The sequence below is a fragment of the Pollachius pollachius genome (assembly GCF_949987615.1).
Source record: "Pollachius pollachius genome assembly, chromosome: 6".
In the NCBI taxonomy this organism is placed as follows: domain Eukaryota; kingdom Metazoa; phylum Chordata; class Actinopteri; order Gadiformes; family Gadidae; genus Pollachius; species Pollachius pollachius.
Window position 1 is genome coordinate 23,653,084 of NC_136939.1, and position 13,757 is coordinate 23,666,840.

General features: G+C 44.7%; 1 protein-coding gene across 1 annotated transcript in view; it reads right to left on the reverse strand.

Annotated features, from left to right (window-relative positions):
- Positions 1-13,757, reverse strand: part of LOC307076433 (protein FAM184A-like) — a 44,397-nt gene that overhangs the window by 11,643 nt on the left and 18,997 nt on the right. Inside the window, exons 11-18 of the mRNA XM_079737436.1 lie at positions 11,960-12,082; positions 10,403-10,564; positions 8,203-8,324; positions 6,329-6,479; positions 2,414-2,528; positions 1,209-1,306; positions 788-941; positions 99-226 (exon numbers count right to left, since the gene is read on the reverse strand). Of these exons, the coding sequence (XP_079593562.1) occupies positions 99-226; positions 788-941; positions 1,209-1,306; positions 2,414-2,528; positions 6,329-6,479; positions 8,203-8,324; positions 10,403-10,564; positions 11,960-12,082 (1,053 nt within the window). The remainder of the gene's footprint in view (positions 1-98; positions 227-787; positions 942-1,208; positions 1,307-2,413; positions 2,529-6,328; positions 6,480-8,202; positions 8,325-10,402; positions 10,565-11,959; positions 12,083-13,757) is intronic.

Consider the following 13,757-nt stretch of genomic DNA (forward strand, 5'->3'; position numbering starts at 1 on the left):
TAGTAGTAGTAGTAGTACCTGCTCGTGGCTGTGGTGTAGGGTGTTTTCCAGCTAGTAGTATACTAGTAGTATTATAGTAGTAGCAGTAGTAGTAGTACCTGCTCGTGGCTGTGGTGTAGGGTGTTTTCCAGCTCCTTCTTGGCCACACTGTTCTCCTTCAGGTGAATCTGCTTCAGGTGCTCCACCGCCGTGGCGTGGAGGTGGTTCAGCTCCGAGCGCAGGGAGGCTAGGGGTGGGAGGGGGGGAGAGGAGGGGAGAGGAGGGGAGGGGAAGGGGGGTGGGGGGGGAGGGATGGAGAAGCAGGGGAGGAGATTCAAGGGGCAGGGAGGGGAGAGGGAGGGGGGGTGAGGGATGGGGGAGTGGGGGGGGGAGAGGGGGGAGAGAGGGGGAGAGACAGATAAAGAGAGAGAGAGATCATTAAAACAATAAAATCCTCCTCCCCTGTCTCCTCCTCCTCCCCCCCTCTCTCCTCCTCCTCCCTTCTCTCCTCCTCCCTCCCCCCCTCTCAACTCCTCCCCTCTCTCCTCTCTCCTCCTCCCTTCTCTCCTTCTCCTCCCCCCCTCTCTCCTCCTCTTCCTCCCCTCTCTCCTCCTCCTCCTCCCCTCCTCCTCCTCCTCCTCCTCCTCCTCCTCCCTTCTCTCCTCCTCCTCCTCCCTTCTCTCCTCCTCCTCCCCCCCTCTCTCCTCCTCCTCCTCCCCTCTCTCCTCCTCCTCCTCCTCCTCTCCCTCCCCTCCCTCCTCCCCTCTCTCCTCCTCCTCCTCCCTTCTCTCCTTCTCCTCCTCCTCACCCAGCATGGCCTTTCCCTCGTCCTCTAGCTCGTAGCGAAGCGTCTGCAGCTCCTGCTCTGATTGCTGCCTCAGGATCTCCAGCGTGCGCCGGTGCGCCTCCTTCAGCGCCTGCACCTCCTCCCGCTGCTCCTGCTTCAGCCGCTCCTCCAGGGCCTTTGGGAGAAGCAGGGAGTGGTTTGAACTTTTGTGCTTTCATGTTGTTTTTACGACTGGACCATGACCTGGTGAGTGTGTGAGTGAGTGCGTGGGTGAGAGCGAGAGAGAGAGAGAGAGTGTGTGTGTGTACCATGAACTGGTGTCTCTATGTGTGTGTGCGTGAGTGTGTGTGTACCATGATCTGGTCTGTGTGTGTGTGTGTGTGTGTGTGTGTGTGTGTGTGTGTGTGTGTGTGTGTGTGTGTGTGTGTGTGTGTGTGTGTACCATGATCTGGTGCTGCCGGGCCTCTTCCATGGTGCTCAGGGCGCAGCAGTGAGCCTCCTGCAGCCGGTGTTCCCTCCTCTGGTGCTCCCGCTGGAGCTCTGCACACACACACACACACACACACACACACACACAGACACCAGACACACACACACACACACACATAGAACCTCAATAGCTCATTAAGAGACGATTTATTGAACATAGTTAATATAAAATATAAATAATATGTGGTTCTGTAAATGCTCATCATTATCAAAAGCTGCCATGGACAGATGGTGCTGTGAAACTGGCCAAAGCACCTGTGAATGTGGAGAAGAGGACCATGCAATGCAGCACTGCCTTGTCTGCAACCTACTACCCAACCAGGGCAGCTCAAAGGATCTCGCAGTGTTCAACAAAACCACAAAGGACTGTGTAAAGAAATGGGAAACTGTCATATAACCAACCAGCTTAAAAGACACGAAAATAAGAAGAATGCTTATCATTTACATTTACTCAGTTCAACTAACTGACTCCATATAACTTAGTCCAGGCTAACTGACTCCAGATAACTGACTTCATACTTACTGACTCCAGCTAACTGAGTCAATACTAACCGACTCAAACTAGTCGACTCAATTCTGACCAACTCCAGCCTAATTTACTCAATCTAACTGACTCCAGGTGAACTGACTACAGGCTAACTGACTCCAGGCTAACTGACTCCAGGCTAGCAGATTCCAGGCTAGCTGACACCAGGCTAACAGACTCCAGGCTAGCTGACACCAGGCTAGCTGACTCCAGGCTAACCAAGTCCTGCTAACAGAATCCAGCTAATTGACTCCAAGCTAACTGACTAAATGCTAACTGAGTCCATGCTAAATGACTCCAGGCTAGCGTAATCCGGGCTAGCTGACTCCAGGCTAACTGACTCCATGCTAACCTTCTCCAGGCTAGCCAACTCCAGGTTAACTTACTCTAGCTAACTGACTCCAGGCTATCTGCCTCTAGCTAACTGACTCGAGATAACTGACCCCACGCTAACTGATTCAACGCTAAGCGACTCCAATGCTAACCAACGCCTACGTACCGACTCCAATGCTAACCAACGCCTGCTAACTAACAACTGACTTGACTAACTGACTCAAGGCTAACCGGCTCAATAGTAACCGACACCATTCTGACTGACTCCAGGCTAACCAACGCCTGTTAACAGAGCTTACCTTTGAGTTGTTGGCTCAGCTGCTCCCTCTCCTGGTTGAACTGGGACTGCAGCTGCTGGAGAGCCGCCTGGGACTGGGAGAGCTGGAGCTCCAGGGACTGCTTCAGCAGGGAGATCTGTCGACAGAGGAGCATCCGCCAGTCAGTCACAAGCAGAGACACACTCCACCCCACCAGAGGAGGGAGGGAGAGGTGGTGGTGCATGTAAAATACATCCTGGACTTCCCCACTCTCTTTGTTCTGTACTCAGTTTTTATTTTTCATGCCTCTTTTCTCTCTTTGTTATTTTTTGCTTTGTATCCTTCCTGTGTGTGTGTGTGTGTGTGCGTATTTATATGTGTGCAGGTTCATGTTTGTGTGTGTGTGTGTTCATACTTGTGCAAGTGCATGTGCTTGCCTTTGTGTGTGTGTGTGTGTCTGTGTGTGTGTGTGTGTGTGTGTGCAGTTGTGGGTGCTTGCGTGTGTGTGAGTGTGTGTGTGTGTTTATACATGTAATGGTGTGTGTGTGTTTATACGTGTAATGGTGAGTGTGTGCGTGTTTATATGTGTGCACCTTCGTGCATTCTTTCTTATTATTGTAACGTGATGATGTGTTGACCTGCCAATGGACTACAGATGAAATTTGCCTTTTTTGCTATCTGGCACAAAAGACTTCAATTCATGTGCATTGTCACTTTCAAATAAACAAAAATAAACACAAATAGAATAAAAATTAAATGAACGGAAGTCGGCTTGAAAACACACATTAAATATTCACATCCCCGCAACAAAACTGAAACACAGACGCACACACACACACACAAACATAGAAACACACACACGGAGACACCACATCATGATACACAAGCACTCACTCACTCACTCTCAGCACACCACACACACACACACCCACAAACCCACACACACAGGGAGACACACACACAGACACACACAGGGAGACACACACATAGAAACACACACATAGAAAAACACACACACCACACACGCACACACACACACACACACACAAATAATTAGCAAGCATAACGCTCACAGACTCATGGCCCCTTTTGACTGAGCTAAACATCCACATTAGACAGTGAAGGACGCAGCCCCCACTTTCAGAAACCAGATAAGAACCCAGCATTATGTGTCGCTGTCGGCGACGGATGTGAGATTATCCTGCTGGGACACTCCGTCGCTAGGGGCAATGGGAGTACCACAAAGTAGAATCGTCCTTCAGAAGGAAGCGTTCCATAAAACAAACGCCACGTCGTTTGTATTATTCATGTTGTGTTATGTTTGAGTTTATGTAATGTAGTTGTGACATGTTGTACATCTTGGTCAGTTTTTTGTCATACATTATTACTATTTTGATGTAATATTGTTCATATATTGTATTTTAGCCTATATCTTGTATTTGTCTGAGTCTTTTCAGATGGTTAAAAGTAATTTTTTAGATCTTTGTCAGTTTGTTGTCATATATTATTACCATTTTGATAATATTAGTTATATATTGTTGTGGGGGGACGTGCAACGTCTGGCCTGCAGGGGGAGTATGGACAGGTTGGGAGTGCACGGGATCGGCTGGGGGGATTGGACCTGGTGGTGAGCAGGTGTCTGCACTCAGGCCAATCAGGGAGGGTGTACTTATGTGCCTGCTTTGTGTGGTAGTGAGGAAGGAAACCCCGGAGCGAACGGACCCCCGAGATCCCGAGCAAGTGGAATATACCCCAATCCACAAGAGACGACTCGGAACGGACCCTTTTTGTTATAGTTCGAGTATTTGTGTTTTTCGTTAAAAGACAATAAAAACGATCTCCCGCTGAGGGACGACACCTCTGCCTGCTCATATTCATTGGAACCCGCTACAATTGTATATTAGCGTTTGTCTTTGACTCTCTTTAGATAAATGTAATCTTAAAGTTGCATGAATTTGTTGATTTGTTGTCATATTTTGTAAATTCATGAATATAATATTATTTTTATACATTAAGGTATATCTTGTATGTGTCTGCGTCATTTCAGCTTGATAAAGGTCATCTAAGAGTTGTATGATTTTGTTGATTTGTTGTCATATATTGTAAACACATTAATATAATATTATTTCTATATATTAACGTATATCCTGTATGTGTCTGTGTCATTTCCGCTGGATTTAATGAATTAAATCTAAAAGTTGTATGATTTTGTCGATTTGTTGTCATATATTGTGTATATACATACAAATTTTATTATAATTTTAATATATAAGCGTTTATCTTGTATGTGTCTGTGTCATTTCGGCTAGATAAATGTAACCCACAAGTTTTATGATTTTGTCGATTTTGTAGTCATATTTTATAAACACATTAATATAATAGTATTATTATTATAGATTAGTGTATATCCTGTATGTTTCATTGTCATGTCAGTTAGATAAATGTTACCCAAAAGTTTTATGATTTTGTTGTCATATATTGTAAACACATTAATATAATATTGTTATTTTATGTATATATTATATTTATATATGTATCTGTGTCATTTCAGGTATATAAATGTAAAAGTTGTATATCTCTTTCACTGATTGTAATAAGGTTAAGGGAACATTACTAAACACACTCAATCTTACCCTAACCTATGCAAAGACAAACTTGTGTGAGGCATCATGCCTAGGTTCATAATCGCACACTAAATAAACATGCAAAGACACACACTTTGAAGCATTCCTTCCTTGAATAAATCAAATAAATGAATTCAATAAAACATCAAAGGGGAAAATCAATCACTGTGATGAAACTTCACTGTGATGACACACACACACACACACACACACACTGTTTAGGCTACTGTTGAGGCTTATGTTGATGCTAATGCTAAAAAGGCTACTGTTAAGGCCTTATGTGGAGAATAATGTTCAGGCTAATGTTAAGGCTAAGGTTGAGGCTAATATTGAGGCTAAGGTTGAGGCTGATGTTGAGGCTACTGTGAGGCTAATGTTGAGGCTACTATTGAGGCTACTATTGAGGCTAATGGTGGGGCTTGTGTCGAGGCTAATGTTAAGGCTAAAGTTGAGGCTGAAGTTTAGGTTTTTTTAGGTCGTAGTTGAGGCTGATCTGGACTGATCTGGATATCTGCTTGCACATCAAACGGCCAACGAAATGAAAAAGATATTGTATGAAGCTGAAAGGACCGCAGCAATACCAGTACCTGTGTTACGGTTCATCCCAGGGGTTGTGTGTGTGTGTGTGTGTGTGTGTGTGTGTGTGTGTGTGTGTGTGTGTGTGTGTGTGTGCGCGTGTGTTGGTCTGTGTGTGTGAGTGTATGCGTTGGTCTGTGTGTGTGTGTGTGTATCTGTGTGTGTGTCTGCGTGTGTCTATGTGTGTGTTTGTGTGTGTGCGCGTGCGTTGGTGTGTGTATTTATATGTGGGCAGGTTCATGTTTGCATGTGTGTGTGTGTTCATACATGTGTGTTTGTGCACGTGCGTGCGTGTGCGCGTGCTTGAACTTGCGATCACGTGTGTCTTAATATGCTTGCATGTGTGTTTGTGTGGGTGTTTGTGTGTATGCTACTGCTTGTTTGCGCATGTGTGTTTCCACCTCCACGCGTGCATGTGTGTTTGTGGGTGTGTGTGCGCTTATTATCCTGTGCCTGTGTGAAAGTGTGTGTGTCTGTTTAGCATGCTTGCGCGTGCATGTCTGTGTGTGTATGCTTATGTGCCTGTGCCTGTGCGTGTGTGTGTGTGTGTATGTGCAGATGTGTGCACGTGCGTTGGTGCGTGTGTGCTTATATGTGGGCAGGTTCATGTTTGCGTGTACGCATATGTGTATGTGTGTGTGTGTGTGTGTTTGCGTTCATACGTGTGCTGGTGTTTGCATGTGCGCTTACGTGCTTCGCGCACGTGCTCTCGCGCACACGTGTGTGTGTGAGTGAGTGAGTGAGTGAGTGTGTCTACCTGCTCCAGCAGGTCCTCCACCTTCCTCTGCCAGCTCTCCCGGGCGGCCATCACCTCCAGCTCCTTCTGCTGGGACAGCTGTCCCAACACGGCCTGCTTCTCCGCCTCATGCTCCTCGTTCAGCTCCTCCCGAAGGAGGCGCAGCTCCTCTCTGGAGGAGGAGGGAGGGAGAGGGAGGGAGGGAGGGAGGGAGGGAGAGGGAGGGAGGGAGGAAGAAGAAGAAGAAGAAGAAGAAGAAAAAGAAGTGGGGAGAGAGAGAGAGACATAGAGAGAGAGAGAGAGAGAGAGAGAGAGAGAGAGAGAGAGAGAGACATAGGTAACAGTAAGCAAACACACAAGAGGGAGAGAAGAGAAGGGGACAGAGAGACAGAGAGGGAGAAAATCTGCAAAAGTGAGTCATTTGTGTGGATTTTCACCCAATCCTGCTAAGAGAAAATCCAGAGTCAATCCATCGAAACAAACACCAGGTGGCAGTCATTCTTCATTCAGGTGTGAGTGGGATTAGCCAAAACAACACAAATCTGCCTCTTCTGACAATACAAGTGGCCTTCTAGTTGTATGACGGATGAGCAACGATTGCTACAGTCCGCTGGGCAGGCTGGCAGACTGATCTATCCAGTGCACCTCGAGGTGGACACGCCCACTTGTGATGTTAGAAGAGGCAGGTTTTCCAAACGGCTTGTAATAGCTAATCACACTCATACCTGGAGGTATAAAATGTCACCTTTAAACAGATGAAATTAAATACTTGGGTGACAGCGGTGTAATATGTGTTTTGAACGCCTCATATTACAGTGTTCAGCTCTCTGGAAATGATGGTGACATCTCTATGTGGCTGGATTAGAAATGTTCATTGCGTGATTTCTGTACTTTCACGTCGTTTCATCATGGCTTCACTGAATCTGTATTTTTCAGCATTGTCTGTTTTTTTTTATTGCAAAGATGAACATATGCATAGAAAGAGCACACACAAACACATACACAGAAGCTGCTCCACAAAATGAGAATGACAAGTCTGCACAATGCTACGCTCTTTGTATGAATGGTCTGTTCCATTCTTAATAGACCAAGCGGCCTATCACCCACAATTATAATATCTATTTCTTCACCCAGCGCGTTTTGACTTGCAGCGTGTTTTGACTTCCTGTTTTCCTTACAAAATAAATGAGTCACGCATTCGTGTGCTCAACGTGAGAAATTGTCTTTTCCCGTTTAATCCAATTTCCACAGGCCTGTATAATAATAATAAAAATATAAAAATAAACATTTTAACATAACCATGGGGGAGGTAGCTTAGGAATCTCAAATCGAGTTAAGTCTGATCTCAGTAAGACTATGTACTCAAAACAATGTTTAAATATCGTTAAAGATTATAGCAGCACCAACAGAATAAAGCAGTTTGTTTTTAAGTTTGTATGAAAGTATATAATTTTAAGCTTAAAATAATATTTAAATATTTGTAAAGATTATTGCACTCCACTTTACCCATTACATCTACAGTGTAGCCATAGTAAATGAAAGATGGCATATAAGTGGCATATAATGAACCTCTTAGGGCTTGCTGTTTCCCCCCTAGGTGGGAAACTGCAAGCAAGATGTTTGTGAACTGTAATGTTCCTGGTTTCCAAGCAATGCTTAGGAATTTTATGTTTACATTTATGTGCAGGCTTACTGAGTCTAGGAACGGCATTATAAGTTCTTTGACGGACCCTAACCTAAGTGAGACAAGACATTCCTCAAGCCTTTGGAAATATTGGAGCCAACATCTGTGCGTATTTTAACCATTAAGCCGACATGTGAGCTATGTGTAATTTATTTTATGTTTGTCTGTATACTGTGTGTTATATTTGGATCTCGATGAAGATTATATTTACCGCAACGCGTCCGTCCATTTCAGGTCGAGGTCGTCAGCCATCTTGTCCATCCTCTGTTTCTCCTCCGTTCTGATGGACAGGAGCCTGGCCTCGTGTTGCTGCTTCTCACTCTCTATCTCCTCCTACAACAGGCACAGAATAGTAGCTCAACGTAGTACAGCACAGCGTAGTGTATGTAGCGTTCAAGATGAGCGTAGCATAGTAGCTGAGCGTAGTTTAGCATAGCATGGTAAAGTACATAGACTGAGCATAGTTTCATAAAGTAGAGTTGCTAAGCGTAGTATAGTATACAAGCTGAGCGTATTCTAGTATATTTTGGTATATTTCATAAGCTGAGCATAGTATAGTATAGTCCTACATCACACACGCAGACGCAGACGCACACACACACACACACACACAGAATAATAAATGATTTTAGTCAGTGGGAAACCATCAGTCCAAAATACCAGTATCATCAGTATCAATATCAGTGCTATCAGTGCACCATACTATGCTCAGCTTCTATACTATGCTACACTATACTACGCTATGCTACATGATACTATGCTACACTATACTATACTTTGTTCAGCTACTATACTTTATTGAACTATGCTCAGCTTATGTATTATACTATACACTATACTATTCTCCATTATACTCAGCTCTACACATACACATGCATACTATCTCTCTCTCCTCCCTTTACTGTCTCTCTCTCGCGCCTTCATAATTACCTTTTACCTCGTCTCTCTCTCTCTCTCTCTCTCTCTCTCTCTCTATCTCCGGTCCCCAGACCTCCCTGCTAACAGTCATTTTTCTTTTGTCTCCATCCAATCATTCACCACATTCATCCATTCACCCCCCCAGGCATTGCTTTGTTTATCTGCTCCTCGTATTCAAGCCCAGATGTGACTCTCTCAGCCTTTTTTCTTCCATCCCCCACCTTCCCCCTCCCCGCCAACATTTCAAATCATCCATTTTTAATTAAACATCTTTCATGACGTTTCAACATTCCATCTCTCTCCCTCTCCCTCTCTCTCTCTCTCTCTCTCTCTCTCTCTCTCTCTCTCTCTCTCTCTCTCTCTCTCTCTCATTTGGGGACCTGCCTATCCCCAACCAATGGGGCCTCGGATTTTGTGTTTATTTTTGATAAAAAAAATTGCTTGACGTGCCAACTGTTTTTTAAAATACCTTGATATGGAACTATAAATGCAGGCTAGCTGGAACTAAGCTAACATGCTAGCTTGGACTACGTTAACTTGCTAGCTGTAACTACGTTAAAATGCTAGCTGGATCTAGCTAGACCTGCTAGCTGGAACTACGTCAACATGCTAGCTAGAAATACCTACACATGCTAGCTGGAACGAGGTAAACAAGCTAGGTGGAACTACATCAACTCTCTCTCTCTCTCTCTCTCTCTCTCTCTCTCTCTCTCTCTCTCTCTCTCTCTCTCTCTCTCTCTCTCTCTCTCTCTCTCTCTCTCTCTCCATGGTAGCTGGAACTAGGCTAACATGCTAGCTGTTGCCTAGAGGTCTCTTCTCTTCAGTTCAGCTCTTATCACGCCCTATTCTCCCACTCAGCGGTTTCTTGCTCTCCATCTCAGTACAATCAGTGTGGTATTCTCCACTCTCTTCCTCTACCATCTGTCCTGTTCCGTCGCTCACTCATTATCTTCCCCCGCTTGCACACTCGCAATCTCTCACACCTGGACCTCTCTCTCTCGCACTCTCTCTCTCCCACCCCCCCCCTCTCTCTCTCTCTCTCTCTCTCTCTCTCTCTCTCTCTCTCTCTCTCTCTCTCTCTCTCTCTCTCTCTCTCGATTTAGTATGGTTGGTATTATTAGCAGTTTTTAGCTTTGTTAGCATCACAACGACATGAGCCGGATTTACCAGCCAAAGCAACATACAAAAGCAACAGTCAGTACAAAAAGCACACTCGAGCAGCCGTTAGCACGGTAACGGCATTAGCTACGTGAACAGTCATTAGCAAGGTAGGGACATTAGCACGGTAGCAACATTAGCACACTCGAGCAGCCACTATCCTGGTAGCAACATTAGCATGTTAGCGACATTAGCACGTTAGTAAAATTAGCATGTTAGCAACATTAGCACGTTAGCGAAATTAGCACTTTAGCGACATTAGCACGTTAGCAACTTTAGCCCACCTGCGAAATTAGCACTTTAGCGACATTAGCACTGTAGCAACTTTAGCCCACCTGTAGGTCGGTAAGGAGGTTGCTGGTCTCCCGGACCCGGCCCCTTGTCGCGTCCAGCTCCACCTTCAACTTCTCCTGGGTGTCCTTGAGGCAGCCGATCTGTCCCTGGGCCGAGCTCAGCTTGTGATCGCTCTCCCTCACCTGCTCCTGGAGGTGAGACACCTGAGGAACAACAACCAGAAGCAGACCCAGGGGCACCACAAAGGTCAGAGAGAATGCTACACCACGCTTTATTACCCTTCCATTCACTTATAGGCCTTCCCAACGTTCAGCTGTCAATTATTTTTCCTTATTACACGGCTCTTTTAAATGCCGTGGAACGCTCCGTTCACTTGAATGGGCCTTCCCAAAGTTCAGCTGTCAATTATAACTTATTGTTACTTATCAACCCCAGCGTACTCGGTTGCTAAGCAACGTCAACGTCATTGGCAGACTATTTCTCTGCTGATCAACACTACGAATGCATGCTGGTAACAAATAAATTGTAAAAAGTATTTTTTCGGTTTGGCAAGTAGCCGTGTAATAAGTATGGGATAATGTATAGAATGGTATATATAGGTATATAGAACTGGTCATTATCAAAAATAACCCCTTGAGGGCGAAGCAAGACACCTCCGGTTCGCGTCGTGTCCGGTTCGCCCTGTTGGGGCTTATTTTCCCGATAATGACCGGCGTTCTATTCATTATCCCTTACTAATTACACGGCGCTAATTACACGGAAAGTGAATTTTTTGCCTCTGATTCACATCTGTGGTATCACTCCGCAAGTAGTCCGGTAACTTATGAACACCAGCGTATTCAAAGTTATTTTTTACGCTTTGGCAAGTAGCCTTGTAATAAGCAGGATAATGTATAGAACGCCTCCGGTCTCCGCTAAAATAAGCCCTGTCTGGGCAAGAGAGAGAAAAGAAAGAAAGTGATAGTCAGACAGAGAGAAAGAGAGAGAGAGAGAGAGAGAGAGAGAGAGAGAGAGAGAGAGAGAGAGAGAGAGAGAGAGAGAGAGAGAGAGAGAGAGAGATGAAGGTTGGAGAGAGAGAGAGATGATCTTATCCTGTGTTTTCTACTGCTTCTGGGCTGTTAAAAGGAAGTCAAAGGAGTTGAACAAAGTTGTTATCTATCTATCTAATAAAGAGTTGAGAATATACAACATTAATGACATAACTCCTTAATGGACTGCATTTATCTAGTGCTTTACAATATCCTAACAACCACCGATTCACACACACACACACATTCACACACCGACGGCGGAGTCGACCACCCAGGGCGACAGCCAGCTCGTCAGGGGCAGGTGCTTTGCTCAGAGACCCCTCGACACTCAGCTAGGAGGAGCCAGGGGATCAAACCAGCAACCTCGTGATTACAAGTCAACGTCCTGAGCCACAAGCTGCCCTCTCTCTCTACACAAAAAGTGGAAAAGTTAGCAGAGCATCTCATAGCTTCACATGTGATGCCTTGGCTCCCCTTAACTGATTTGATAGGAGCCAGGGATTGAACCAGCAACCTTGCGGTTGCCAACCAACCCGCTCTGCCACCTGAGCCACTGCTGCCCCTCACCTCCTGGTTGGCCATGTTGAGTTTGGCAGACAGCTCGTCCTTCAGGCTGTCCAGCTGCTGCTGCAAACGGTCTCTCTGCTCTTCCAGGGACAACCGCTTGATCTCAAACTCCTGGCTCAGTTTCTATTGGTCGAAAAAGGGGAAAAGGACCAATGAGAAATCAGGGGAAGAATGAGGAGGAATGACTATTATGGCACAGTTTCTATTGGTTGAAAAAGGGAAAAGGGGGGACGAAGGACCAATGAGAAAATATAGTTAAAACTGCCAAAAGGGCTTTTATTGTGGAAAAAAGCTTTTATTGTGAAAAACAAGTTTATTGTGAAAAAAACACTTTTATTGTGAATACCGCTTTTATTGTGTAAACCCTTATTGTGAAATACACTGTCAATGGACAGCGTTTGTTGCGCAAGTAACACGCAGTTTGAATGAACGTAGAATCAGAACCGAGCTGTAATTAGCAGTAAAAATGGAACGATGATACTGCCGTTCAAAAGTTGTGTTGTCACCCGGACAATTCATGTTTTCCATGAAAACTCACACTTTTATTCAACCGTTTTCTAATCATTCTTATCATCAATTAGCCTTTTAACACGATTAAACAATGTAACATTAGAACACATGAGTGATGGTGGCTGGATATGGTTCTCTGTACACCTAGATATTCCGTTAAAAAAAGTATGCTGAAGTAAGCAATAACAGTAGGTTATAAACATGTAACATTTTACCCATGTTCCAATGGGAATTTAAAGGCCTGAATAAAATAAAATAAATAAACATAAAGTTCTAAATAACTTACATACATTAAAGGTCCCATGACAGGTCACATGCCACCAGGTATGGTGTGATTAGCCGTTACATGCTGTTTTGGAAATATGCCCCTTATGACATCACAGGTGGGTGTGTCCACCTAGATACGTGCTGGATAGATCGGTCCACCAGCCTACCCAGTGGACTGTAGCAAACGTTGCTCATCTATCCATCACGCATCTAGGTGGACACGCCCACCTGTGATGTCATGAGGGGCAGATTTCCAAAACGGCTTGAAACGGCTAATCACGCTCACACCTGGGGGCATGTCATGGGACCTTTAAGTAATAATAGTCAGTCGTAACATTAAGTTATAAACAGTAAGCAGTAAGAGTCAGTGATAAACAGTGAGGGCATATCTCTCTCACAGTGCGTGTGGTTCAACCTGCTGACCACTGATTGGTCAACGAGCAACAGGTCTGCAGCCTCCCGGCCCCAGAGTCCAATCAGACTCAGACCAGGTGAGGCTGCTGAGACCAGACCTCATCCACCTAGCGATTGTTAGTGATTGGCCCTTGTTTCTATGAATATTCTTACTGTACCGACAGCGATATATTGTTGTTTATAAAACAGTACGACCAAGTAATTTGATTAGACAAGAGGCATTCCATGAGTCTATTTGTGTTGGACTTTTAACTATACATGCATCACTCAGCTTTACAGGTGTTCTAATAACCCTTAATGTTATTAATGGTCTTTATGTAGGTTGGATTACAAACAACTTTGCACCGCAAAGATTAACAGGTTTCCAGTCATAACATTTGAGTGAACGGTATGAAAAGTAGCAAGCTAGTGTGTTTATGTGTTGCTTGGCAACAGTTCATTCCCAGTCTAGCCGCGGATCTATTTGTGTCAGCGGAGCCAAATAAATCATTAAATAAACAAACAAATCATAATCTGTTGTTGCTTATTACTGTTAATTGATAAATGTTGCTTGTAGAACTGTTGTATAAAAGCAATATCACACTCGAGGTCGTGCTGTTGTACTGAA